The sequence below is a fragment of the Pseudorasbora parva genome, chromosome 10, assembly GCF_024679245.1.
Source record: "Pseudorasbora parva isolate DD20220531a chromosome 10, ASM2467924v1, whole genome shotgun sequence".
Lineage (NCBI taxonomy): Eukaryota > Metazoa > Chordata > Actinopteri > Cypriniformes > Gobionidae > Pseudorasbora > Pseudorasbora parva.
In genome coordinates this window covers 8306661-8332650 of record NC_090181.1, presented here as the reverse complement: position 1 = coordinate 8332650, position 25990 = coordinate 8306661, and the positions used below count along the sequence as shown (strand labels likewise).

The 25990-nt window shown below is 37.7% G+C and overlaps 1 protein-coding gene across 2 annotated transcripts in view; it reads right to left on the bottom strand.

Annotated features, from left to right (window-relative positions):
• Positions 1–1404: 1404 nt before the first annotated feature.
• tmem260 (transmembrane protein 260) overlaps positions 1405–25990 on the bottom strand; it is a 45745-nt gene continuing 21159 nt past the window's right edge. For both annotated transcript variants that reach the window (XM_067455038.1, XM_067455039.1), the window contains exons 4-16: positions 22453–22630; positions 21300–21413; positions 20546–20725; positions 20346–20386; positions 17735–17821; positions 13950–14058; positions 13671–13843; positions 8277–8448; positions 7999–8138; positions 6941–7117; positions 4490–4543; positions 3173–3257; positions 1405–2166 (exon numbers count right to left, since the gene is read on the bottom strand). In XM_067455038.1, the coding sequence (XP_067311139.1) occupies positions 1912–2166; positions 3173–3257; positions 4490–4543; positions 6941–7117; positions 7999–8138; positions 8277–8448; positions 13671–13843; positions 13950–14058; positions 17735–17821; positions 20346–20386; positions 20546–20725; positions 21300–21413; positions 22453–22630 (1765 nt within the window). In that variant the 3' untranslated portion in view covers positions 1405–1911. The remainder of the gene's footprint in view (positions 2167–3172; positions 3258–4489; positions 4544–6940; positions 7118–7998; positions 8139–8276; positions 8449–13670; positions 13844–13949; positions 14059–17734; positions 17822–20345; positions 20387–20545; positions 20726–21299; positions 21414–22452; positions 22631–25990) is intronic.

Sequence of the window (25990 nt, the reverse complement as noted above, 5' to 3'; positions counted from 1 at the left end):
TCCCTCAGCAGGAGGAAGTAGAGGAGATTGGCCCGCAGCTAAAGCCCCCTTTTCAGGCCCGCTGCTGGCGAGGTCTATCGGCAAAGCACAGGGAGCGGAGGTGTCGCTTCTGCTATGGCATTTCGGACAGTATCTACTTCTCTCCGGGTGTGGAGGAGAAAGGAGAAACAGACGGGGTATTATCAGAGAGGGATGAGAGCAGCGAAGGCATTTTTGTCTTTTTATTCCCCTCCTAAGCCTCGGGCTTTGCTCCCAATCCGATTGGTCGATACAGCCAGGGATGTAAATGAAATGCAAAGAGGAATAAGGCTGGCTTCCCATGTTGTGTGTGTGTGTGTGTGTGTGTGTGTGTGTGTGTGTGTGTGTGTGTGTGTGTGTGTGTGTGTGTGTGTGTGTGTGTGTGTGTGTGTGTGTGTAACTGCACTGCTCTCTTTGGCTCCTTCTCTGAGTTTACCACCGTGGGCCTCTCTCTTACCTTCCCTCTTTTGTTTCCAAGTCCCTGCGCTGCGATTAAATTTCTGTCTTGTCAGTGTCCATTCGCCTCTTTCTAACACTTCCTGCCTAACTCAGTCCTATCGTGCCATATACACCATCCTATGTACTTATTACTTCTTGCTTGCTTGTCTTTGCTCCCTCTCCCTGGCTGGGTTCTCAGCTCTTATCTGCTCAGGCACCCCACATTCCAGTGTTGCCGTGGCTCCCTGCCTGCATCCACGGTCACGGCGATTCCATGGGTTCACACAATCCCTCAGATGAGAGAGAGGCAAAAACAGGGATGACTGAGAGTGACTGAGAGAAAGCAGCTCAGTTGAAGAAGAGATGAATGTACATGAGAAAGGGAGATGTTATATATATTATGATAAGGTGTAGCTGACATCCTGAATTTAGGATGAAACCTTTCTACAAGAATACAAAACCAGCTGATTGCCGCTGCCTTCCCATTAATAATCTATATCATTGTTTCTGTAGTGGTTTTGTCTTTTGCACTGGTCAGCAAGTACCGATATAACACGGTATCAAAATTGTTTATCTTACAAAGTTAACAAAAATGCAATAATTTAGAATCAGACAATAGTTGGCGGATATGTCCCTTCTGCGTTAAAGATAATTTAGCTGTTTTAAAAGATGACGGGGTAGAAAAAGGAGACGGGGAAAAGGATGCTGCATTTTCAAATCTGTCCCAGATTAATGGGTCATACTTAATCTCTTATGGTTGTGCCCAAAATTACCCACCACCCCCCTCAATCTCAATCTCAGGCCTTTGTGATCCTAAAGAGAGAGCTAGAGAGATGCATGACAGCAGGGGGGCAAAGCATAATTATTCAAAAAAAGAGAGAGAAAGATTGAGAGAGGTGGGATGAGTGGTTCAGCACACCTTTGATCATCAACTCAATGGATATTAACATTGAAAGTGTGACATTTTATTAAAAAAGAAACAGACACACACGCACTAACATTGCAAATTCTATTAAAGTTTTGTTCAGATTCATATCAAACGTTTGACTTCCTTACCTTCACTTTGTGTAGGACACAAATTGGCTAAGGCTAAAAATGACAAAGAAATAACAGCAGCATACTCTATAAAAAAAACAGTCTTGGTTGTTGAAATATAATGAATCCATGATTTTTGTATAACTGACCAATGAAATCATGACTGTAAACTAAATGAATGGTCGACTCTGCCGTTACAATGATGCAGTCATGGGTCAGTAGCTCATGCCCTACAATATAGTTCATTTTACTGTGAGAGGAATCAATCTAAAATAAACATCAAACATGTTTTTTTGTATTCTCTCTTAGCTCTCTATATTTTCAACCATCCCTCTTACCTGCTTGCGCTATCTACACCCGTGTGTCATAGGTGTTTTCAGTGTTTTGAAGTCTCTCAGACACTTTCGGTCACTTCCTGTCTCAACCCTTCCGCCTGTCTCTGAGTTTCTCCCGCTCTTTCATAAGGTGTGTGATGATGGAGCGGATGGCTTTGCTCTGGGGATCGGTGGGTTCTCTCTGAAGGTAGCGGCTGAAGTGGCGGATGCTGCGACTCAGAAGGGAATCTAGATCGTAACCTCTGCCCCCTGATTGCAGCAGACGTTCTGCGGCAAGAGCCAGGTTCTTATCCCAATTCGCTGGGTAGTCTACCTGGGCATCCACTATGTGACAATACAGCTGTTGATAAAAAGACCAACAAGATTTTAATTAATTTAACTTTTAAGATAATGTTGTCTATAATTTATGTTAACTGTTGACTCAGTGTTGTGTTTTAAAAACCTCTACATATTTGTATTAGATTTTTAGAACACAACATTGAGTCAACAGTTCACATAAATAATAGAGAAACTGTCATGTTTAAAAAAAATAAAAAACTGCATTTAGTCTACCAATAATCTCACATGACGCATCATGCTGACAAATCTCATTTTCATTTCCTAAAGGTAATAGCAGAGCTTTCAAGGTAGCAAAAGAAAAGTGTTAAAGGTTTTAGGTAAGCTTAGGTTTTAGGTTTTGATTCTGTGTATAATGCTGCATTAGTGCTGCTTTGCCGCTGTAATGGCGCTCAGTGCGCATTTTCTGTCATTAAAAACCTGAAAACATTTCTACTGGGGGAATTTTAGATGGTGAACATTTTTCAATGAACAGACTTTCAATCTTCAAACTTAAATTTCTTGATAAAATGTTTATTTACAAAAAAATTAAAATAACCTAACACTGAAATTATCAACAACAACAAAAAGAGTTTAAACCAAACTAAATTTAGTAACAAAAAAAGTCAAGAAAAAATGAAAGTAGCAACAGATTTTTTTTTCTATTGTTATGTTCATCCAAATACAACTATGGAAGCTTTTTATCGCCATGAAATAAAAACGTAAAAAATATGCGACTTTTTCTCTCATAATACTGAGTTATGAATTGTGTTATATCATTTCCCTCAGAATTTTGATAACTTGCAATTGCCACTTTATACCTTACAATTTTGAGAAAAGTGATAGGTCCAGTTATGACCATTTTTGAATAACGATTACAAGGTCAAAAAAAATACATATAACATGGATTTAGAAAATTAATTTATTCCATGCCGACTTTAAGAAAACATTAAATACAATGAAATATTTATATAGGGCTGTTTTGCAAGCACTGTAATTCCAAAAAATATGTGATGTAATTTCCTACTCACATAATAAGATAGCTCATAGAGACGGGCCTGCTGTTCTCTTTCCATGTTCTCAGCCAGGTCAAACAGGAAGAAGGCTGTCTTCATCCTAAAAAAGTGATGAGTAAAAGCATAAGTATTAAAATGTAGCTATACGCATATCTGGCATAACATTATGACCAGGTGAAGTGAATAACACTGACTATTTTTTCATCACGGCACCTGTTAGTGGATGGGATATATTAGGGACCAAGAAAAATTTGTCCTCAAAGTTGTGTTAGAAGCAGGAAAAATGGGCAAGCGTAAGAATTTAAGCGAGTTTGACAAGGGCCAAAATGTGATGGCTAGATGACTTGGTCAGAGCATCTCCAAAACTGCAGCTCTTGTGAGGTGTTCCTGGTCTGCAGTGGTCAGTATCTATCAAAAGTGCTCCAAGGAAGGAACAGTGGAGAACCGACAGGGTCATGGCTCATTGATGCATGTAGGGAGTGTAGGCTGGTTTGTGTGGTCCGATCAAACAGACGAGCTACTGTAGATCAAATTGCTCAAGAAGTTAATGCTGGCTCTGATAGAAAGATGTCAGAATACACAGTGCATCGCAGTTTGTTACGTATGGGGCTGCATAGTCGCAGACCAGTCAGGGTCCCCATGCTGACCCCTGTCCACCACCGGAATCACCAACAGTGGGCATGTGAGCATCAGAACTGGACCACAGAGCAATGGAAGAAGGTGCCCTGGTCTGATGAATCACATTTTCTTTTACATCACGTGGCTGGCCGGGTGTGTGTGCGTCGCTTACCTGGGGAACACATGGCCCCAGGATGCACTATGGGAAGAAGGCAAGCTGGCGGAGGCAGTGTGATGCTTTGGGCAATGTTCTGCTGGGAAACCTTGGGTCCTGCCATCCATGTGGAAGTTACTTTGACATGTACCACCTACCCAAGCATTGTCGCAGACCATGAACACCCTTTCATGGAAACGGTATTCTCTGGTGGCTGTGGCCTCTTTCCGCGGGATAATGCGCCCTGCCACAAAACAAAAATGGTTCAGGAATGATTTGAGGAGCACGAGTTTGAGGTGTTGAATTGGCCTCAAAATACTCCAGATCTCAATCGAGCATCTGTGGGATGTGCAGAACAAACAAGTCTGATCCATGGAGGGCCCACCTCGCAACTTAGAGGACTTAAAAGATCTGCTGCTAACATCTTGGTGCCAGATACCACAGCACACCTTCAGAGGTCCAGTGGAGTCCATGGCTTTTTTTCTAATGTTATTATAAGGTCATAATGTTCTGTGTATATGGAGGTGTGGCATGGTATACAATAGTAACCTGTGTATTACCTGGCCTGCCACATCTCCTCATTGGCAACTCTCTCCCAGGAGCCAGGATGGAAGCTGATAGGGTGGAATTAAACAGATAATCATTGTCATTTAATTTGCTATTTAGTTAAACTTTTGGATATTACATCAAATCTTGCTCTATATGATACGTTTTATAAAATAACCAAGTTGATGATGTGTAAAGAAAGAAATTATTTTATATACATTCAGATGGCATCAAAGCAGTCTTGTCGAGTACAGACTTGAAACACAAGTTTAAAACCAGCCAGTAATCCAGCGAATCGTATTTTGCATATCTTCAAACCATACAACAGCTGATCTTCAACCTTGCCTGTCTTTGGAAGCTCTCTCTCTGGTGAACGACCCATATATTTCTGCATTTCTTCCTTTTCACTACATCGCTCATAAACGTGCGGCCTCTCCTTCAAAGGAATATTTTAGCGTGTGACTTCCCCGCTAATATTTGGCTGGCAGGCAGGGATGGACACGCTTGTAGTGGGTGAGAGGAGAGTAATGTCACACCATTCAACCCCGATTAACTTGCTGAATACCAGCCGGCTGCAGAGAGCCTCAGTGCTGGAGACTAGAACTAATTTCACTTTATACACAGATATTGACACGCCGCAGTTTAGAAAGTCATTAGGGTGGGGTCAGCAGACTAATAACGACTTTGAAGCTGGAAACGAAGGCTGTCTGCACAGCATGGAGTCAGAGCAGTGTTTAAGTACACTTTAATATCGTTGAGAAGCAAAAACACTTCAGTGGAGAGGCATGAGGTATAAAAAGGGTGCTGGGGCGCACCTGGTAATGATGCTGGTAATGATGAACCTGACGGTTAATTGACTAGTATCATTTCAAACATTTATTTACATATACATTCAATGGACATATGCTTCATTTTATCGGTATGTACATACCCTTGGTATCAAACACATAACTTAAGCGTTGCTAGCCACAGGCTATACCAGTTCTCTACAGTACACTGCCCTAAAAAGGCAACAAGCTGAGCTGACATTGGAGTTGAGTTTTTTGGAACTGAATTTTGGTCAACATCAACTTGTTTGACAATGTTTAATTGATCATTTTGCATATGCAGGATACTAAACATCTGTGCATGCTAAGCCAAGGCCCATTTTAAACCTGGTATTAAGATGCGCCTTGGTTGATCGGATCACAAGTAGACGAAGGAAAAATTCAAGTTTAGACCTGGTGTTTTAAACCTTCTCTTTTGTCCACTTTCAACCACTTCTGTCCTGATTTCTTCGAGGGGAACGTCTATGGTCGGGTAAATGTGTGTTTTTTGATCTAATAAATAAAATAAGCTCACGCAATTTACATATGAATGCACCGAAGACATTGGAAAAACATACGAAGAGCATCAGTTTGCGTTTCTGCATTGATAGCCACTAAACCACACTGAACGCTGTGAGTGAGTTTAGCAAATCAAGAATAATGAGCAAACATTGTGCTCAGTGCGTTTTTCGTCTTCAAACCAAACTTGGGTCTTCAGTTGACAAAGTTTAAATTCCATCTGGCTAGAGCACTTCTCTACGGCCACGTCTTTCGTGGCTGTTCGAGCGCATTCGACCACATGAGCATTTATACAATTTTTGGACATGCACCATGGAAGTACCAACATTCATGTAAATGCTATGGTACATTAAAAAAGTCAATATTTAGTATCATGTTATATATTATCAACCCAGGCTGAAAACACTTGACTGCCTACATTGCCTCCAAGTAAATTTCTGCCCTTTTAAGGTGACAAACACATCCATAAGAGGTGTAATAAGTGATATAATTTGCAGATGACGGTTTATTAAACACCCTAGTGTCATGAACAGAAAAGTTTTACTTTGCAAAATGACATTGCGATGCTTCTAGCATGTTTTACAGCCCTTTCAAAGTGAAATGTCCAGTGGCTGGCAATAAATAGTTTGTTCCAATTTTTTTGACGTTACATCGGTTGTTGTACGTATCATGGAAGTTTGGACATTAAATGCCCGGGTAATTGGCCCTAAAAAGTTCATGCTCTGTCAAGTTTGAAATGATCATATCCTACCCTAAACCCAACTGATAGTGTTAACACAAGCAAAGTGAGATAAAAGTGCTTTTGCTGAACCAACCATGCAATTTTAACTTGCTTCTATGATGCTTTGCACTCTTTTGTGGAGTGTCATGACTTGTGTTTCAGACAGTGCTCTGTATTGTTGTACCATGTGAGCTAATGAGCAAGTTTACTATATCAGAAAAAATATATTATATATATAGATCAATAATCTGCTCCTTCAATCAAAATTAGTTTGAAACAAAAAAAAATGTTGGCAGTTTACTGCATCTAGTGTTCATTTTAGCTGCAAATATTTTAGTCTGCATATTAACAGAACATATTATGGCCTACAAGGTCATAAAAGTCATACCATAACTAAACAAACGACAGTAATGTGCTACCTGTCATGTGGCTGGCTCCAGTTGTAAAGGTCAAGTGTTTTTTGGGCCCATTTTTCAGGGTCAAAAGGGGTCTTAACAGGTACCAACTGCTCACAGACGCCCCAGGGCCAACGAGAGAAACTCCTCTCCCAGCTGGGGTCACCCTCAGTTAGACCGATGCATACAAACACAGGCCTGCTGTAGACAAAGCCAGAGCAAAAACTGACCATCAGTCATTGTGACATGGCATCACTCAGTGGGTAAAACGTCAGAGTAATCTTCATTAGTAAAACTATTATATACATTATATATTGCTTTACTGACCTAGTACATTCATATTGCAAATATATATTCATTATTAATAGTATACAAACCAAAGATCTCTTTATTTGGTATTTAATGTACATTAACACTGCTTGCTGTAATGTTACCAATTACCTAATTATTTGAAATGGCTGCTATAGTGTTTTGCTGATGTTTGTTACTGAACAGCATGTTTAATAGCACTCTTCTAGAAAACCTAATGTAATCTAATATAAATTTATACTTTCATTATCTGCATAATCCAGCCAAAATCCTGCAAAATAAAAACAATATTAAAACAGATTTTAAAAAAAACACGTACACGTTTATAGAAACAAGTACTAATACATGTCATATTATAAAAATGGAGTATTTGAAGAAAGTAGAACTGAGTAAAAGCTTCTAAGCCTGATCATCTTGAATCATGGGATACACCTGGCAGGATCATAAAACTGTCTCTCTTAACAAAACAAGCAGGTTGCTGCTTGTTTTTTTCTCAAGTATTTATTCCTTATTCTCTGTTCTGCTTCCCAGGGAAATGACTGTTGTGTTTATTGCCCCCTCTCAGAGTCCAGGGGCTTTACCAAGGAAATACTGCCGTCTGGTGGAGGGAGGCAGAACAGACTGTGCATTTTCTTTGCACTTCAATAGATGTGTAATTGGTTTGCTAGACAGTGCATTCAGCAAATAGTTCTAAATATATACTAACTAAAATAAACACAAATTTCAATTTAAACGAGAGCAACAGAGGGCATATGAATGTGTGTTAATCTTACTGCATATTGTGATTGAGAAACTTCTCGATGCTGAAAGTTCTCTGTTCTGTGGCATTGACTGGATCCCACCAGCGGCCAGGAAACGTGACTCCAGGTAAGTGCTTCCGGAGTTTCGTCACATACCAGCTATACGTCATCATCTGGAAAATATAATGTCAGTTTATAACATAATATATGTATAATATAATATAATGTCAACTTTACGATTGAAAGACAGTGATAGAGTAGCATATTTATGGCTGAAATAAATCAGACATGTGTCGTGATGGATTACGGACCTCCTGGTCAACAAGGCTGAGGTCTGGCCGGAGACCCTGGCAGTAGTGGAGGTAGCGCAGTGTGTTGCCCGGGAGATCACCACGAGTCAGAACCAACGAGCCCTCCGGCAATGACATCACAACCTCACGAGCAAAGCTGTCCACGACATCATTACCGCTCTGGTTACACTCTCTGTCCACACACACACACACACAAAAACACAAGTATAAAATGTAGCATGAAAACTATGTTCAGAGTTGCAGTCAGGGGTTAAATTGAGTGACAGCAGCATTGTATAGGCTATTTATCAATATAGGCCTACAGTAGGTGTTTTTTTTTATTTGTAACTTTCATACTAAGAAAAAGTCAATTATTATTATTAACTAAAAATGTAAATTATATAAAATAAATTCTAATTGGAAAAAAAATATTTGACCGAAAAACTTTACAAAAATGTAAAACTAAAATAAATGGAAATAAATAAAAATTAAAACTGAACTAAACTAAAACTGAAGTAAAAATAAATAAATGCTAAAAAAAAAAAAAAATAAGTGACAAAAGCACATGATGATTACAAAATGTAACAAATGAAAATATATAAAATAATATTTTTTAAAAGGAGATATTAAAATTATTAATAAAAACTATAATAGTATATAAATAATACTGCCCAAAATAATGATCCTCTTGATTATTTATATTCCTACAAAATAACTCTAAATGCTTGAATGTATAAAATTTTCAATATATTCATATATCTTGTATATAAAATGTATTTATGTAAATGTAAAACATATTTAAGAAATAAAATGTATTTATATATAAAATTTGTATTTATATATGATAAATTATATAAATATATATACATGCAACATTTCCTAAATATATACATGTATGTGTGTGCATTCAAATATGCATATTAATTATACACAGTACACACACATATATTATGTAAATACAACATTATTTTAAATGTGATTAATTGCCTGACAGCCTAATAAAAACAATAATGTGAAACATTTTTTATTATTAATTATTAATTGTATTAATTATTATTAATATTGCAAAGACAACAAAATTACATATTGCTTCATGAATTAAACAATTGCATTTTTATGTTATTGTATGAGAGCTAATTGTTAAAATATTATCTTAACATGTTCCTTTAAGTAATGAAATATGTTTAACTCTGACAGCCCTATACACCACCTAGCACCCTCTATTATTTATGTATTTATTTATGCATATATTGCTGCACATAAATAAATATAATTAAGTACTAATAAAAAAGAACCAATTTTATTTTAATTTTATTTATTTATTGGGGGGGGGGCATACCTGGACTTTTTGTTTGTATATTCTTCATAGAAAATATGTGTATATTATCAACAAAAGGGTTTACACAGGTAATTATTCATTTTTTGTGTGTTTAGTCGTGTCATAGGGCACCTGAGTCACTGCTGGATTTTAGTAAATCTACAGCTCCAAAATCCCAAAGTGTTTGTAAAAGTATGTTTTAAAACCTTTAGGAAGTTTGCTCAAAGTGATCTGAAAGTGATACACATGTTTGTGAGCTGAGTGTAAAAGTGCATGCACAAATGCTTCAACCACATCCGCAGTGATGTTCACTTTGAAGAGTTTGCTCAAAAGTGTAAGGATCCATGACATTATCTTTCTTCCAGCTGTTCTGTGTTTGTCTCTGAGCAGCGAGGTGAGCAGTGATGAGGTGGAACATCTCTCGGCTGTAATCAGCCTCGGACAGGTGTGATGAGCGCTGACAACAGCGTCGGTCTCACCATTGATCAAAGCGTCACAGTTTGTGGCAGCGATGTACCAAACCTCACCGCTCTAATCTACATGACTGCCGTGGCTAGGATGTCTAATCAAGCACAGAACTCAGCTGCTTTAATCTGCATGACTAGCGTGGCCAGGACGGCTAATCAAGCATAGAGTCAAAGCTGCAGAAGAGTGCAAGAGCTTTTGCTTTGATGTGTGTTGAAGCATGGAGGAAATGAGGGATTCAGAGAGTGACTGCTATGGTCTGAATGATCGACCAAAAACTCAAACGTTCACACGGTTCAATGGGTCTGTGATGTATAAAGGTTCAAAATAATGCAGAAATGCACATCGATAGGCCCACTGCAAAATAATCAGTACTTAGAGAGGATTAAAAGATTTATCTGATTACAAAACTGGATATTTAGGCTTTTTATTTTCTGCACTGATTACGGGGAGAAATTATGGTTGAAATCAATTGATGGAATGGACATAAATATTATAAGCAAGGCATAATGGCAGGTGGCCAATTTCCCAAAGCTAAAAAAAAGAGGCATGCACAGATTCTGTATGTAGGAAACATATGGTTGTCAATGATACAATTATACAAACTATTTGACCTAATATTTTAGCCTTTTGTTGATATTTGATATTCTGAGGACCAAACAGCAAACTACATTGCAAACTATTTTAATCATACAATATATATTTTTTTTAATTATATATATATATATATACACATACACAGATGTTGGGTCCCCATTGACTTCCATGGTATTTTTTTTTCCTACTGTGGATTAATTCTTTTTTTGGGTGTTTTAATCATTTTACAATGCAATTTATTCCTGTAATGCAAAGTTGAATTTTCAACATCATTACTATTCAGTGTCCATGACAGGTACATGATCCTTCAGAAATCATTCTGCTTATTTGCTGCTCAAAGAAAATGTCTTATTATTATTATCAATGTTCAAAACAATTCTACTGCTTAATGTATTTTTGAAAAACGTTATACCATTATATTTTTCAGGATTTATTAATGAATTAAAGGTTCAAAAGAACAGTAATTATTTAGAATAGAAATCATTTATGCCTGGTCATATTAACCTACAGACATACACAACACACTTTCTCGGTCTCCTCTCCAGCAATCAGCTGGTGTGTGGTGAGCGTTCTGGCGCAATATGGCTGCCGTCGCATCATCCAGGTGGATGCTGCACATTGGTGGTGGTTGAGGAGATTCCCCCTTCTATGTAAAACGCTTTGAGCGCCTTGAAAAGCACTATATAAATCGAACAAATGATTATTATTATTATTATTTTTAAAAGGCCACCTGGGGACTTTCTGTTACACATTTGAGTGAGGACAGAAGCTAATTATCAGAAACCTCTTAACATATTCACACATGAAATCTCTTACTGTTGTGGCGTTTAGCAAATCACAGTATGAAAAAAAAAATCTATAGGCATCTAGCCGGCATGTGTGAAGCTACATTAAAGATGCGGTATGTAATATTGACGGCTAGGGGTGGAACTGGGTACTGCAGTCCAAATTTTAAATATTATAGAGGGTTGTTTCTCCTGCCCTCTCATCAGATTCGTGCTCATGCGGGTTGCCAGATTGACGACACTACAGCAAGAAGCACCACCAGAAAAAGTTGAAAATAGGGCTGGACGATTAATCAAAAAGTAATCAAAACCGAAAATCAGAACCTCTAACTGACGTAATTTTCCTATGTTGGTTATTTCAGTTTTAGACACGTGTCTCCACCCCGTCCAGTCACATCAAGTGCAGTTTGCAGACTCACGAAACGATTCAGGAGCAGTTATCTTTGTTTATACAATCCGGATGCTCATTACTATGGTAATTGCATGTTTTATAGGTTATACAGGCAAGTTAATCGGCGTTCTTATATGCGCTGTAACGCACACAGACAGTGCACAGTGTGTCATTACATTGAACTAATGTGCTGATGCTTTGTGACACTGCACATCACATGAAGATCGGGCGCAGAGAGGAGCACAGAAACTCATTGTCAACGCTGTCCTGTAATTCATCACTAAAGTAGCTTAGAAACTCAACCGTTATAGATTTGTCAACCTTGCAAGTAACTACAAACCACAGCTTCAGAATTAAGAGACAGGATGACTAATTCACACACACAATCACTCTCTCATTGCATAAACGTAATGTACTGTGCTAATCTATCTGTATCTGATGTACAACAAACAGAAATCTGTAAGAAATGTTATGACCCATAGACAGTAACTGCTGAAAGTGAGCGGTTTCCTTCAATTATTTTAAAATCACAAAGAAATGCACTTTTTCATTAGAAAAAAAATATCCCAACTTTAATAATTGAGCATGTTTACAGTACAAACCTTTTCATTGAGCTATGAGGGGAAAAAATTAAAGCAAAAAAAAGCCTAAATAAAAGCAAAATAATCAAGGTAAAATGTTCAATTAATCGAGATTTTATTATTCCAGCCCTAGTTGAAACACAGTTTTCTGCCAACTGCCAACCCGAGGTGTTGAAATACTATTGGGTGAATTGGCAGTGGGTGGGATCACACGGACCAAAACAAAACCGCACATTAGAATAAGTGGCTGTAGCATTGTTTTTCAGAGGAACGAGTATGTGAACTTAAGGGTTACTTCAGCGATTAGCATATGGCTTTGTATCAGTAGAAACCCTGGAGTATATTCAAATTATTGTGCTTTCCCCCCTCATATCTCCCTGAGAGGAGAGATTTATGCAGGTTATTTCTGGAAAAATTCCTCCTATGATGCAAATTGACGATTTTTGCATCATAGGAGGAATGTTTGCCCAAAGGCTAAAGACTACAGCCAGCAGAGGGAGCCATTTCCGCATGTTTTGAATCCGCGCATGGGGGAGGGGAGATAACACTCAGCTGGCAGGGAGAGCTCAGCTTGCAGCTACAGGATAATTTAAACGGAGCTATGGTGAGCAATGTAAGTCTTTTAACTTCTCAAATTCATTTCTATGAAAGTTAAGCTTGCAAAGGCATGAACTGAAACGCGCCAGACTGAACTCGCGTTGTGAATTTATGCCGCGAGTGTAGTCGCGATTACCTCAGCTCTCATCACTCCTGCAGTTAGTGCTCAGTGCTGTGAGACTCGCGCGGTGACTCACTCATTATATTGAACAGACACGTTCAGTTTTTAATTGTAGTGTCTCAACTCAGTCACAGTAATCCAGTAGCGGTGGCGTTGGGAATGGCCTCACAGGGCAGCGAAGCATTCTGGGAATTGTAGTCTTTCATCCCCATGGGACAAAAATACATTTTCTGTCTTTTCTCAGTCTAGAAGACACCAAATTCAAAAATAATTTCACATTTCTACTACATTGATGACCCAGTTTATATACAGATTCATCTTCCCAGCGCTGAAGTACCCCTTTAGCATGTTTCCTAAACCTTTGCAAGCATATTATGGTATTTTTATGTCAGTAAAAAAAAGACATGCAGCACCTCTAATAGAATTGTCTTTCCAACAAATAAAAAGACCTCTATTTCAAAACTATTTATGGTATGTTAAGACTTTTGCAACCTTAAATTTTGAAAAGTGAATAAAAGATGTCTGAATAGATTTATAGCAATCATTTATAAGCGGTTTACCTGTGGTTTAAGCTGATCATGTGTGAGATGAGGCCTGCAGTGAGTATCCAGGCTCCTGTGTTCCACACCGGCCCCTGGCTCAGACGGCCGTTCAGCCAACACACGGCCCAGCTCAGACCCAGACCAGCCAGAACACACAGCCCAGCATCAGCCTGCAGCCAGAAGCGCTCCACCTGCATACACCCATGCAGTATATAGAGTACACTGAAGTGCATTTGAATGATCTTAAATTAAAAAAAGAAATAATTCTTAGAACAATGCCTTAAACTTTAAACTCACCACTCCCAGCAATAGAGGCCTCTCAATGTTCAGGTTTGCTCTCCAGGCAAAGAAAAGAGAGTAGACGCTCACCATGGTGACAATCAACCAGACAAAAACACAGCGCAGTCTAGGGGGCACATACAGTCAAAATATAATATACATCAAATACACATTTGAAATACAATATGATAGTAAATCTATTCATATGTATATTGTTTTATTATGAATGTTTTATTTAAGAAATATCACATGAGCATAATTGCTTTTGTACTGATTTTCAGAATGGATGTGATATTGATATTGCTTTCATACAGTTCTATAAACAGAGATAATATCTAAAAAAGAACATTTCCAAACATAGTAGGGTTCATTTGTTGCTTTTAGCCATGTCGACCATGTTTAAAAGGACAGTCCCCACAAAAATGTTCATCAATTTCCTAACCATTTCAAACCTGCAAGACTTTCGTTCATCTTCAAAACACAAATGAAGATATCTTAAGTGAAATCTGACAGATTTCTGTCCCTCCATTGATAGCTATGCAACTATCACTTTGTTGCTGCCATATTTGACGTGATTTGATGAATGTTTCTGTGTGAATAAACACCTAAATTCAGTCTGTTCATCATATAAAGCTATCGAGTCTCTTCAGAAAAATGTGGAATAGACCGCTCAGTTCATATGGATTAGGTTTACAGTAAACTAATCCTTTAATTCAAGAACTAAATCTACACTGTAAAAAATTATTTAGAAAAAAAGTTACCTGGTTGCCTAAAAATTTTTTTGAGTTCTTTGGAATTAAAATTTTGAGTTAATACAATGAACATTTTTTGAGATTTGACAGCCTTTATTAAAATATTATTAAAAGATTTTGTAAGCATATTGGGTAATTATGTGTGTGTTATTTCTGATGACGCAGTGAAACATGCCAAATTGTGCTATTTTCATGATTTATCACATATTTTATGTGGTTCAGATACAAACATTTTGAGTTTCTATTTATTAAACTAATTTCCTTCATTGTATCAACTCAAATTTTTAATTTCTATAAACTCAATTTTAAGGCAACCAGGTTACTTACTTTTTTAAGTTAAACCAACAAAAACCACCACAAATTTTTTACAGTGTAGTTAAAATAGTCAAACTAAATTAGTTAATGGAAGAAGAAGAATTTTATTATTTTATTATATGTAACAATATAATAGTTTAACATATCAGTAAAATTTACCTTTATAAACACAATACCAATTTACCACTTTCAACACCACATTTCCAATTCGATTACTGGACCAGAATTAGCCATTGTACAATATATACTTTCAAAATGTTGATGTCAGTTTTTTTTTTTAAATAATTTAAAGGAGCACTATGTAATATTTTTGCAGTAAAATATCCAAAAACCACTAGGCCAGTGTTATATATTTTGTTCAGTTGAGTACTTATTATATCCTAAATGTTTCCAACTATTTGTAAATTGTGAGAAAATTGCTATTTTAACAAAGGACCGGGACGTTTCAGCATAGCGTTTGAGCGAGTCGCCTGTCAATCGCGTCATATCTGCGTTACCCTCGGTTTTATTCTGCAGAAGCGCTTTACTCTTAGCAGTGTGAACATGTCACAGCAGCGCCGAGCGAACGCACAGAGGAACGTCATATCATTTTAAACACACTTAAATGTGTCTAATATGATAAACAGAGCTGCTGTCTTTACCTTATAATCATGACCGGAAAAAGCGAAGTGCGCGTGCCCAGCGACTGTGTCCCGTCCCGTCATAATAAAAGTCCCGGTACTCGCGAGCCATGTGTTTGTGTAACAATCGTCCTAGCGGCCATGCTCGGCTCCACAACACTCGGTCCTGCTCTGCTTCACTCTACAGTAACGTTATTAACCGCATCCATGAACATAATTTCTGCATGAACATGATTTCTGAGTCCTATATTCCACCAGTTGTGAGGTGAAGACCACATATCCCAAGATACTGCGCTCACACTTGGCGTCATCAAACTACACCTTTGTTTAGAATAGGCGCCCTCCAGTGGACGGAAAGTTGCATAGTGCACCTTTAAGACTTTTATTCAGCAAGGTTGCATTAAATTGATCAAAAAGGACAGTGAAGACATTTCTAATGTTACAAAATATTTATATTTCAAATAAGTACTTTAAAAGAATTGACAAATACTTATAAATTATTTTGAACTTTCTATTCATCTGGTTCGGGGTCAGGAGACCTTTCCCAATCACGTCCCCCTCTCTCTTCCTGTTGATTATCTACCTCAATAAAGGCAAAAATACCAAAAATAAATCTTTAAAATTTTTAATTAAAATATAATTATTTCTACATTTCACAAAATTACAAGCTGTGTTTCAATCACCCTTAAAATTGAGGAAAATGAAATTGCAAATCAAAAATGTGACCAATGGAAACGTGTCAATTTTGTAAAAAACTCCCATATAATCATAAAAGGTTTTTGCACTCGCATGAGGTATTTTTTTCAGGCAGTTCGAAAAAAATACAAGCAAAAATGCAATGGAATTTTTGCATTTATAGGTCAGCAGGTATACGTAAGTCACATGATCATTTATTAACGATAAATGAATGTTTTATTGTTGGACGGTTAAACATTCATGAATGGATGGTTTGGATGAACATGAATGGTTTGTTTGGACAGAAGACGAGAGAGAGTTCTTTATTAGACTAAAAGAATAATGGGAATACTGGATTCTAAAAAACAAAGAAATGCCACAATATATCAGGACTTTGAAGCAGATATGAGGGAGAAACACCTCATGCAAGACCGCTTCCAAATATAAGAGGCTTTCCTTGCCATTAATACTTTGATAACACACCTACAACTCCTTCAGTTACAAATAATGGCTAGGGTGGTGGCTGCTATAATATACGTAAACCTACCAACATCTTGCCATGATTTTTGGAATTACAATGCGAGAGGAAAATGTTTTGTTTTAGTCGCATAACATCGGTTAAAGGAAGTGCATGTAAGATTGTGTTGCAAAACTGGTAATGCAATCACTTTCAAATGACTGTAGAGCGGTGTATCCCCTCTCCCCCCTGACTCGAGGTTGCCAGATTGGCTGCAGGATCCAGCAGGAACGTTTGTAACTGCAGCTGTGGTAACTAGAGCAGATCTGGCAACCCGGATGCCCAAACACTACTGACTTCATGATTGGTCGATGGGTGGAGGGCGGAGCTTCAGGCCAAAACACAACATGTCAACATCAACATCAGTTGAGGGCTCCAACAACAACAACTTTTAAATGACAATATCCTGGCCAGACTACTGTTGTCTTATTTGAAATTAACATGACTTATTCATGTCTAGCCATTAATTGAAATATATTTCTTACATACAGTTCCTTAAATGGAAATCATTTCTCAGTACTTTTTTATTGACATTTTGAAAATAATGCAAAAGTTTTGCTCGAATCAGGCTACTGTTTTTGCTGTATCATTGGTAAAAAATAAATGCAGTTTTATTAAGCATAAGACACTTGTTTCAAAAACATTTTTTTTAAATACCAATTCCAAACTAGCAGCACCCCATGGAACTGCAAAAAAAGATAATTTCAAACGGGTTTGGTTTGGTTGAGCCGGAAGCTTACATGTTGGGCCACTCAAAAAAAAAAACAGACTGCACACTGCCACAGTTTACATTAACAACAGTCTTTCCACATTAAACTGTGATTGGAAGAAAAAAAACCTAAACTTCAGACTGTATGGTTTGTCTTCACTTCAATGGCATTAAGCATTAAACTGATGGTCAGATCTCATTCAGCGATGTCTTACCTGCTCCGTAAAGACAGCAGAATGCTGAGAACTGTCAGCACTAGTACCGGGGAAGACAGATCATTCACACAGTGATTCCACTGAGCCCTGAGACACAAGAGACACACTTATTAATTCATCCACTATGTGTACGAGTGTATGTGCATGTGATGGACAGAGACTCAAACTCAAAGTGCTGTGAGTGAGTGACTGTGTCAGGAAGTCTTTTTCAACATTAAGTGCAGTTTTGTGACAGCCTTTCCTTCTATCTGTATCCCAAACCCAGTCAATGGCCAATTTCCCTGCTGAAAGAGATAGTGCCCTGCCTGTGCCTTAATACCCATCTCTCTCTGACAGCTTATTTAAGCGTCGTGTGAAAGTGTGTGTGTGTGTGTGTGTGTGTGTGTGTGTGTGTGTGTGTGTGTGTGTGTGTGTGTGTGTGTGTGTGTGTGTGTGTGTGTGTATTATGTGTCTGTGTGAGAGAGTGTTTGAGCTCCTTATGGCAGGTTTATGCTGTGACATGCGTGTTGTGTTCCCCTCTCTCGCTCTCACCTGTCCATCATGCTATGTGGCAGCTGTGGGGGGTGATGGGAAACGGCTGATTGGTACTAGCGGGACATAAGCTAAGCTCTCTCTCTGGGGACACCCAAACGTTTGATGAGGGTGGGCTGAGGAGACGACCCGAGTCTCGCATGATGTCTTACACTAGTGTCATCAGAGGCGCTGTGAACGTCACTGGTCGTTTCAAAGCCAGTGCAACAGATTTGTTATTCCTAACAGGTTCAGCTTTGCTGTTTTAGAGAGAACTAACTATGGAAAGGGTAAACAGTCATTTGCTTAGTTGAAAATGAGAAGATAAGTTTGTCTACAAATTGTATAAATCAAGATTTAAGGAATGAGATTTTCAAATTGTAATTTTTGATTTTATAATAGGGTTTCATAATTCATCCCTGATTATGAATACAACTGCCAGGATTAACTAACTGTGAAATCTACTGATTACAACATTCCAATCCAACATTACTGATGTACAAAACAAAAATAAAGTTAAGATTGTTTAGTTACATAAATTATGTAGTTACATAAAGGGGGAAATATGGGGTTGAAATTTATTTTACAGTACATGCACTTACTCACTTTTATAATACACTTACTCAAGAAAGTACTGAGTAATATAAGGTGGCAACACTTGGCCCTTTTTTATCGTTCATGGTCTAAACACATGTGCAATTAGGGTGTGTCCGAATCCATTTTTGCTTGTTTAACAACAGGAAATACGGTCTAAAAGGGTTGTCCCTAGTCTCTTAATGAGTCATGGGTGTGTTTTGGGCATAACGTGGCAATCAGAATCTCATCTCTCATTCCCTTTAAAAGCCAGTAGCACTTGCACCATGGCGGATTCGCTATTTACATGGCGGAATTTACGAGCGGAAAGACTAAGTGCTTCTGGGGACTGAGGAATCCTTTTATTTTTAATGTTTAAAAATGTTTGTGCTGCTGCGCGTCCCTGTGTGTAATAATCAGAATGGACACGTGTTGTGAACCCACCTATAGACATACATTACTAACATGCCTTTAAATAAAACTAAAAATACTGCACTATTGACTAGAGCAGGTTTTTGTTGGTTAATGGCGAAATTGCAAAAATTGCAATGGCCATTCAATGGCAAAGTCGATTTCAGTTGTCTTAAAAAAAGAAACTTGCCAACAATGCACCTGATCACACCTCATTTTCAGACTAGACATGGGAGAACAGATAGGCCCAAATGCATTTGCTATTATACAACGTGGAAATGATACATGAAGTGAAAATTATAACTGAGTCAGGCTAAACCTTGGAAAAAAACACTTGTGCCAAGTGTATGATGGGGCACTTTATTTTACAGTGTCCTTATTACACGTTACATGTAGCTACTGTAGTAATAACTATAACTTATAAATTATTATTACTCAGTACTTAAATGTGTAATTGCACCATAACATGGATACTTTAAAATAAGTGTTTCTATAGTATTCATGGGTTGGTTAGGTTCAGGGGTAGGTTCAGGGTTAGAACCTAGTTAATACCCAGTTATTGTAATAACTATAATAAATACTATGTATGTATATGCAGAACAAGACTGTAAAATAAAGTGCTACAGAATATGGTGAGCTGTTGCCTTGCATAAAATACTTTATAAAATACTTTTTATAAAAATAAAATTATAAAATTATATATTTTAGTATTAAATTACAATATCAAGAGATGTAATGAACAATCATTATTTTTGTCACAATCTTTGTTGTTTTTTGTCACATTTGTCACTAAGGGTACAATTACAAGATAACAATGTACTATAACGGTACCATTTTCAAAAGCTTGCACTTTGAACCCCCCAAAACGCCATTGTCATGTAAGTAAACGTCCAAAATTCATAAAAAGTTGTCTGTTTTTAGTTGAAAATAGTGTTGTGGAAATGCCCCCTAAAATGGTATTGTAACATTTGCACACTGAATCGCAACATTTTTTTGTTGTCACATTTATTTAAATACTGAGCTATGTTTTGTTTTTTTGATCACTACATAATTCTCATACTCATATTTCCTTCTGGAAATATGGATTAATGCATCAAATCAATTTTGATACACTCACCGTAACATTTTTAGGAGGCTAACATTTTCATCTGTTTTTGCCTGAAGTCAGAGAAATCAACATGTGGTGCATTAGTTTCAGAAAATAAATACAGCATGAAAACCTAGTACATATCCTAGTACATAGCACATACACTGTATTTATGCATTAAAAAATCTTTTTTTTTTTAAATGATAAAAGACTAATGAATCAGTTGTTACCAGGCTGAAGGTGCCATATTCAGCTCGGAGCAGGTGTGTGAAGAGGCCGTGGAGAGAGGTCTGGTCTCCCCAGCTCCAGCGAGCTCTGTTGAGGTAGGAGGAAATGGGCAGGTAGATGTAGGGCACAAAGCCAGCCAGGAAACACCTCCCCAAAGACACCACAACAACAAAGGACAAACCCTGTGGGAAATATATGTCACTTGTAATTGGTAGATTCTTTTACATGCCAAATGTTCAAATTTGCATACCAAAACATAATTATAAAACAACAGCATGGACATGTGACACTGGACAATGCCACAGTCATCTGGGCATAATTTCTAGCATAAAACCATACCGTAAAAGGCACAATATGTATGATATTTGGATTAAAATATCCAAAAACCACTAGAACAATGTATAACTTTTATCTTTTGTTGACTTGTGTATTTACATTATCCCGAGCAGAAAAAGCGGTCGTCTGGGGCATAATAAAATATTCCGCAAAATCAAGGCATCATCCACCTACGCCTTTGTTTTCAATAAGCGACCTCTAATAGCAAAAAAAAAAAACATATATTGTGGCTTTACAGCACATCTCTCTAGACCGGTTAAAGACTGTATATTTATTAAATGATGTGGCGTATAAGTGCATAATATGACCAAATATGCTCTTGAAAAGGTTTTTAAATTGCACTATTAATTTTACCTTATTGTTAAAAACGGACAAATTACGCGTTAAACCCTGCACCGCTGAGTGATTATCAATACTTACATTATGAGTGTAGAGGTGCAGAAGGGCCCAGGGAATTATGACCACAACATACAAGACCAGTGTGTGCTGATTACACAGGCTCAGCCCACAGAACAGCGCCCCCCATAGAGCAAACTGAGAAGAAAAAAAGAAGAAGAAAATATATGCTCCTTATCTTGAGCATTATATAACCAGGCTCAGCATTACTTGGTATCAAATGGTTTAAACTGTAGTAGGGATACACACCGAATTTGAACCGTGCCAGCCATGTAATAATCTTTGTGCTTTGTTACTTTTAATATGAAGTCTCAAATTTAAAATCCTGTCAATTTTATTATGAAATTCAAACAGTAAATGTTCTTTAATATGTTTTTTTTAATATGACGTCACAGATCAACCTAGCCACCTCAGTTCAAGCGCCAGCACAGATCAAGCCTACGTGAACCGCTCATCTCCTCTCCTCTTTACAAAGTTATAGGATAAAATAAACATGGATGAACACCGAAATGAATCCCGTCTCATGTAATCGCTCAATCAGTGTTTCAACCAGAGAAAGATGTCAATTAAACAGCTTGTAGGCTCTACAATGTCACTATGTTACATTTAGCTCAAGAAAGCTATTCAATGTCCATAAACTCATTAGTTAGATAAAAAAAATAACTCTAGAGAAGAGCATTTAGCTAAATATGTATCTGCACCATATTACATATTATATTTTTTATTATATTATATTTTTACTTGACTTATTTGTTCAATAAAACATTTTATTGTCATTTAAATGTTTATATGCTGCCCTCACATGCTATCAGAAATGTGATAATTCCCACTTCTGAAATCATGATTATGAGCTTTAACGCATTCAAAGTTTGAAATGGGAGGACGTTCATATGTTGTTGTTTTTTTTACCTTGGAAACTCGTATTTACAATAATTCTGATAGCACGTGAAGGCAGCAATATTTCACCAACAAACTGGAATAGAAGCAATTCTGTTATTTAAAAAGTTGATATAAAACGGCCATAAGTGCAACTCAGTTTTGGCTAGTTTTATTGAATAAGTTTGATTAATTAATTAATTATACATTTATTATTTCTTTTCGGTTTTCAGCAGAGCGCATCCTGAATTTTTGGATCTGCCCAGAATTTTGATTTTGGTGCATCCCAAGACTGTAGTACCTTCTTCTTCTGCTGAACACTCTTTGCACAGTGGAAACAGGCTGAGAGGGAGAAGAGGATGCCCACAAACAAGTTGTTCAAAGAAAAGACTTCAGCCACGACCGACCACTGCCATACCAGCCTGGACGCTGCAAACACTCCACCAGCCAGGACCGCCCCTGGACCAGGTCCCGCCACCCTGAGCACAGACGAGGCAACAGTGAAGGATTTTTACAGCTGCTGTTTTGACCTGTATATGGACACTTGTTACTATTCAAAACTATTGAAATATCAACCACTGGTAGATCTCATTCACAGACTGGGATCCAGCTGTACATTAATAACTCTGGTGTTTGGAAGTTTAGGCTATGTCCATAATAATGTGGTCAGGGGGATGCAGTTTGGGGGGGCTGCAAAAAAAGGAGGCAAAAAGGCTTGCAAGGTTTTGCTCCATTTCAGCCACCATAGGGAGCATGCAGATATGGAGAGGTTTTGTTTATCCTTAATGAGTAAAGGACTTGAAAGACCTGTCACCTTGTCATTGACTCTTCCCAGAGTATTTGGATCTTGTTATCTTGTGCAATGTCTATCAGATCCAAATAAAAGTATTCAAGTGTGTGTGTGTGTGTGTGTGTGTGTGTGTGTGTGTGTGTGTGTGTGTGTGTGTGTGTGTGTAGTGTCCACTTTTATGCTGCAACATGAGCTGGCAAAGTAAAGGAAAGTAAATCAATCTGAATCATCTGAACCCCGATTCCAAAAAAGTTGGGACAATATACAACTTGTAAATAAAAACGGAATGCAATGATGTGGAAGTTTCAAATTTCAATATTTTATTCAGAATACAACAGATGAAATTTAACTTTTTGATTCGTTCTGACCACAGAAAAAAAAGTTTCCCCTTTGCATTTTAAATGAGCTTTGGCCCAGAGAAAACTCCTGCGCTTCTGGATCGTGTTTAGATAGGGCTTCTTTTTTTGACCCATAGTTTTAGCTAGCAACGGCAAATAGCACGATGGATTGTGTTCACCGACAATGTTTTTTGGAAATGTTCCTGAGCCCATGTTGTGATTTCCATTACAGTAGCATTCCTGTATGTGATGCAGTGCCGTCTAAGGGCCCGAAGATCACAGGCATCCAGTACGGTTTTCTGCCCTTGACCCTTACACACAGAGATTGTTCCAGATTCTCTGAATCTTTGGATGATAATATGCACTGTAGATGATGATAACTTCAAACTCTGTGGAATTGTTCTCTGAGAAACTCCTTTCTGATATTGCTCCAGTATTTTTCGCTGCAGTATTGGGGGAATTGGTGATCCTCTGCCCATCTTGACTACTGAGAGACACTGCTACTCTGAGAGGCTCTTTTTATACCCAATCATGTTGCCAATTTACCTAATAAGTTGCAAATTGGTCCTCTAGCTGTTCCTTTTGTACATTACATTTTTCCGGCCTCTTATTGCTACCTGTCCCAACTTTTATGGAATGTGTAGCTCTCATGAAATCTAAAATGAGCCAATATTTGCCATGACATTTCAAAGTGTCTCACTTTCAACATTTGATATGTTATCTATATCATATTGTGAATAAAATATAGTTTTATGAGATTTGTAAATTATTGCATTCCTTTTTTTCACAATTTGTACAGCGTCCCAACTTTTTTTGGGAATCGGGTTTGTACATATTCATTCCAAATAAAATTAAATATTACATAGACATTTAATAATGGTAGTGTTACACTGTGGGATGTTGCATCAGTTGAGTTCAGTTACGTATGTTTTACAAATAATTTTACCAGAAAATGGCAGATCAACAGATGGATGTGAAATACCCCTTACAAGATACAACAGTTTAAACATTAAATCAAATTCAAGCCACAGTGAAGAACTGTGTCAGATAAGTTTGCGCTGACAATAGAGCAAAAACAATGGGCTATATTATAAGTAGAAAGATGAGGAAGAATTGCGAAATTAGAAAGTAATCTTTAGGAAACCAAATGTCAAAGTAAAAATACAGTAAAATCATTGTGGTATTCTATTCTTCTGCTTAATTTTTTTTAATTTTAATCACCTGCAAAATGCTAATACATCCACGCCAATAGATGTCAGTACAGAGTCCAAATCCACTGCTACTATTTGGATGATTAGGGACCAAAAACACACAGAGTGCACCTTTAAAGCTACACTATGCAAGTCACTATTGACCGTTTGTGGTCTGAGGCAACAGTATACAGGATACATCCATGTATATCATACATCAAGTACAGTAGTTTTTACAACCAGAGCAACTGTATTTTTCTTGGTGTACAGGTACAATGTGAAACACATGGACGAATGACTCATGTAAGCAATTTCTTGCAAAATCTGCCTCAAACTCAATAACCAATAAATAATTTTATTATAGCTTTATCAATATTTATTTGGGGTACAGTTGGTAACTTTAAAGACATTAAAAGGTTAGAGGGTTTTTTCCACTAATTAATATTATTTTGTGTTGTAATCTACTAGTTTATTTTTTTAAAATATACTATAGCCTAGCTCTAATCTAAGATACAAAATATTATAAACATTGTAAAGCTGCTTTGAAATATGTATTGTGAAAAGAGCATACATTTTAATTGACTCAACTTTACTTAAGTACTGTGTAATATTAACAGTTAATTGTGCTTAAGAGTTAGTTGCTTGTAATTATGCATAATTTACTGTGATAATAGTTAGCACATGTAATGTCTTACAAGGACACTGAAATAAAGTTTTACTTGTTTTTTTAAGGAAAAAATATATATATAAAAAGTTCCATAAAATTGATTTTATGAAGAAATTCACCATTTGAAGAATGCATGTACAGATTCACCTGCAATGCATATCAAATTTGGACTTGACTTCAAATGTGACAAAAGGCATGAGACTTGACTTAGACTTGGACTCCAGCTGAGAAGAATGAGATGGGACAAAAGGCCAGGAGAGGTAAAAAGAAACGATGGATGAAAGGATGCACGAGTGGGGTCAGCCTCGTCTGTTTGAGACCAGAGAAGACAGAAATGAAGAAAAAGGAGGAGAATAAAAAAAAGTTGAGATGGCGTAAAAAAGAGAGAGCGGCAGAGAGAGAGAGAAAAAAACTCAGCCCGGTCTCCAGCACACTGGCTTGGAAAAAATTTAGCGGGCTTGACAATTAAAGGGGGGTGGTGGGGGGGGGGGGGGGGGAAGCGAGGCAGTATGGCCCTCTCCTCATTGTGCCGAGTGGCTTAGAGTCCTCATCAGCCTATCAGCTAAGTGACAGGCGGAGAGCTGCTCTATTCAGCGGCACAGATACACGCCGCGGGCCAAGCGGCTGCCAGCTCCCTCCTGACCCCGCAATCCCTCGCCGCTGACAGCTTCAAGCTCCATGGCAAATTAGGCGCTCTCACATTACAATCGCACAAGACAGATTCCATTAACGGTATCTGAAATTGAGTAGAGAGCAGGGCCCTCGCCTTATCAGACCTGACTCATAAGCAGCGGCGGCACCGCCGAAGCTCGCGCGCTTAATCACGAGCCATGATACCATTTAGACGTTTCCAG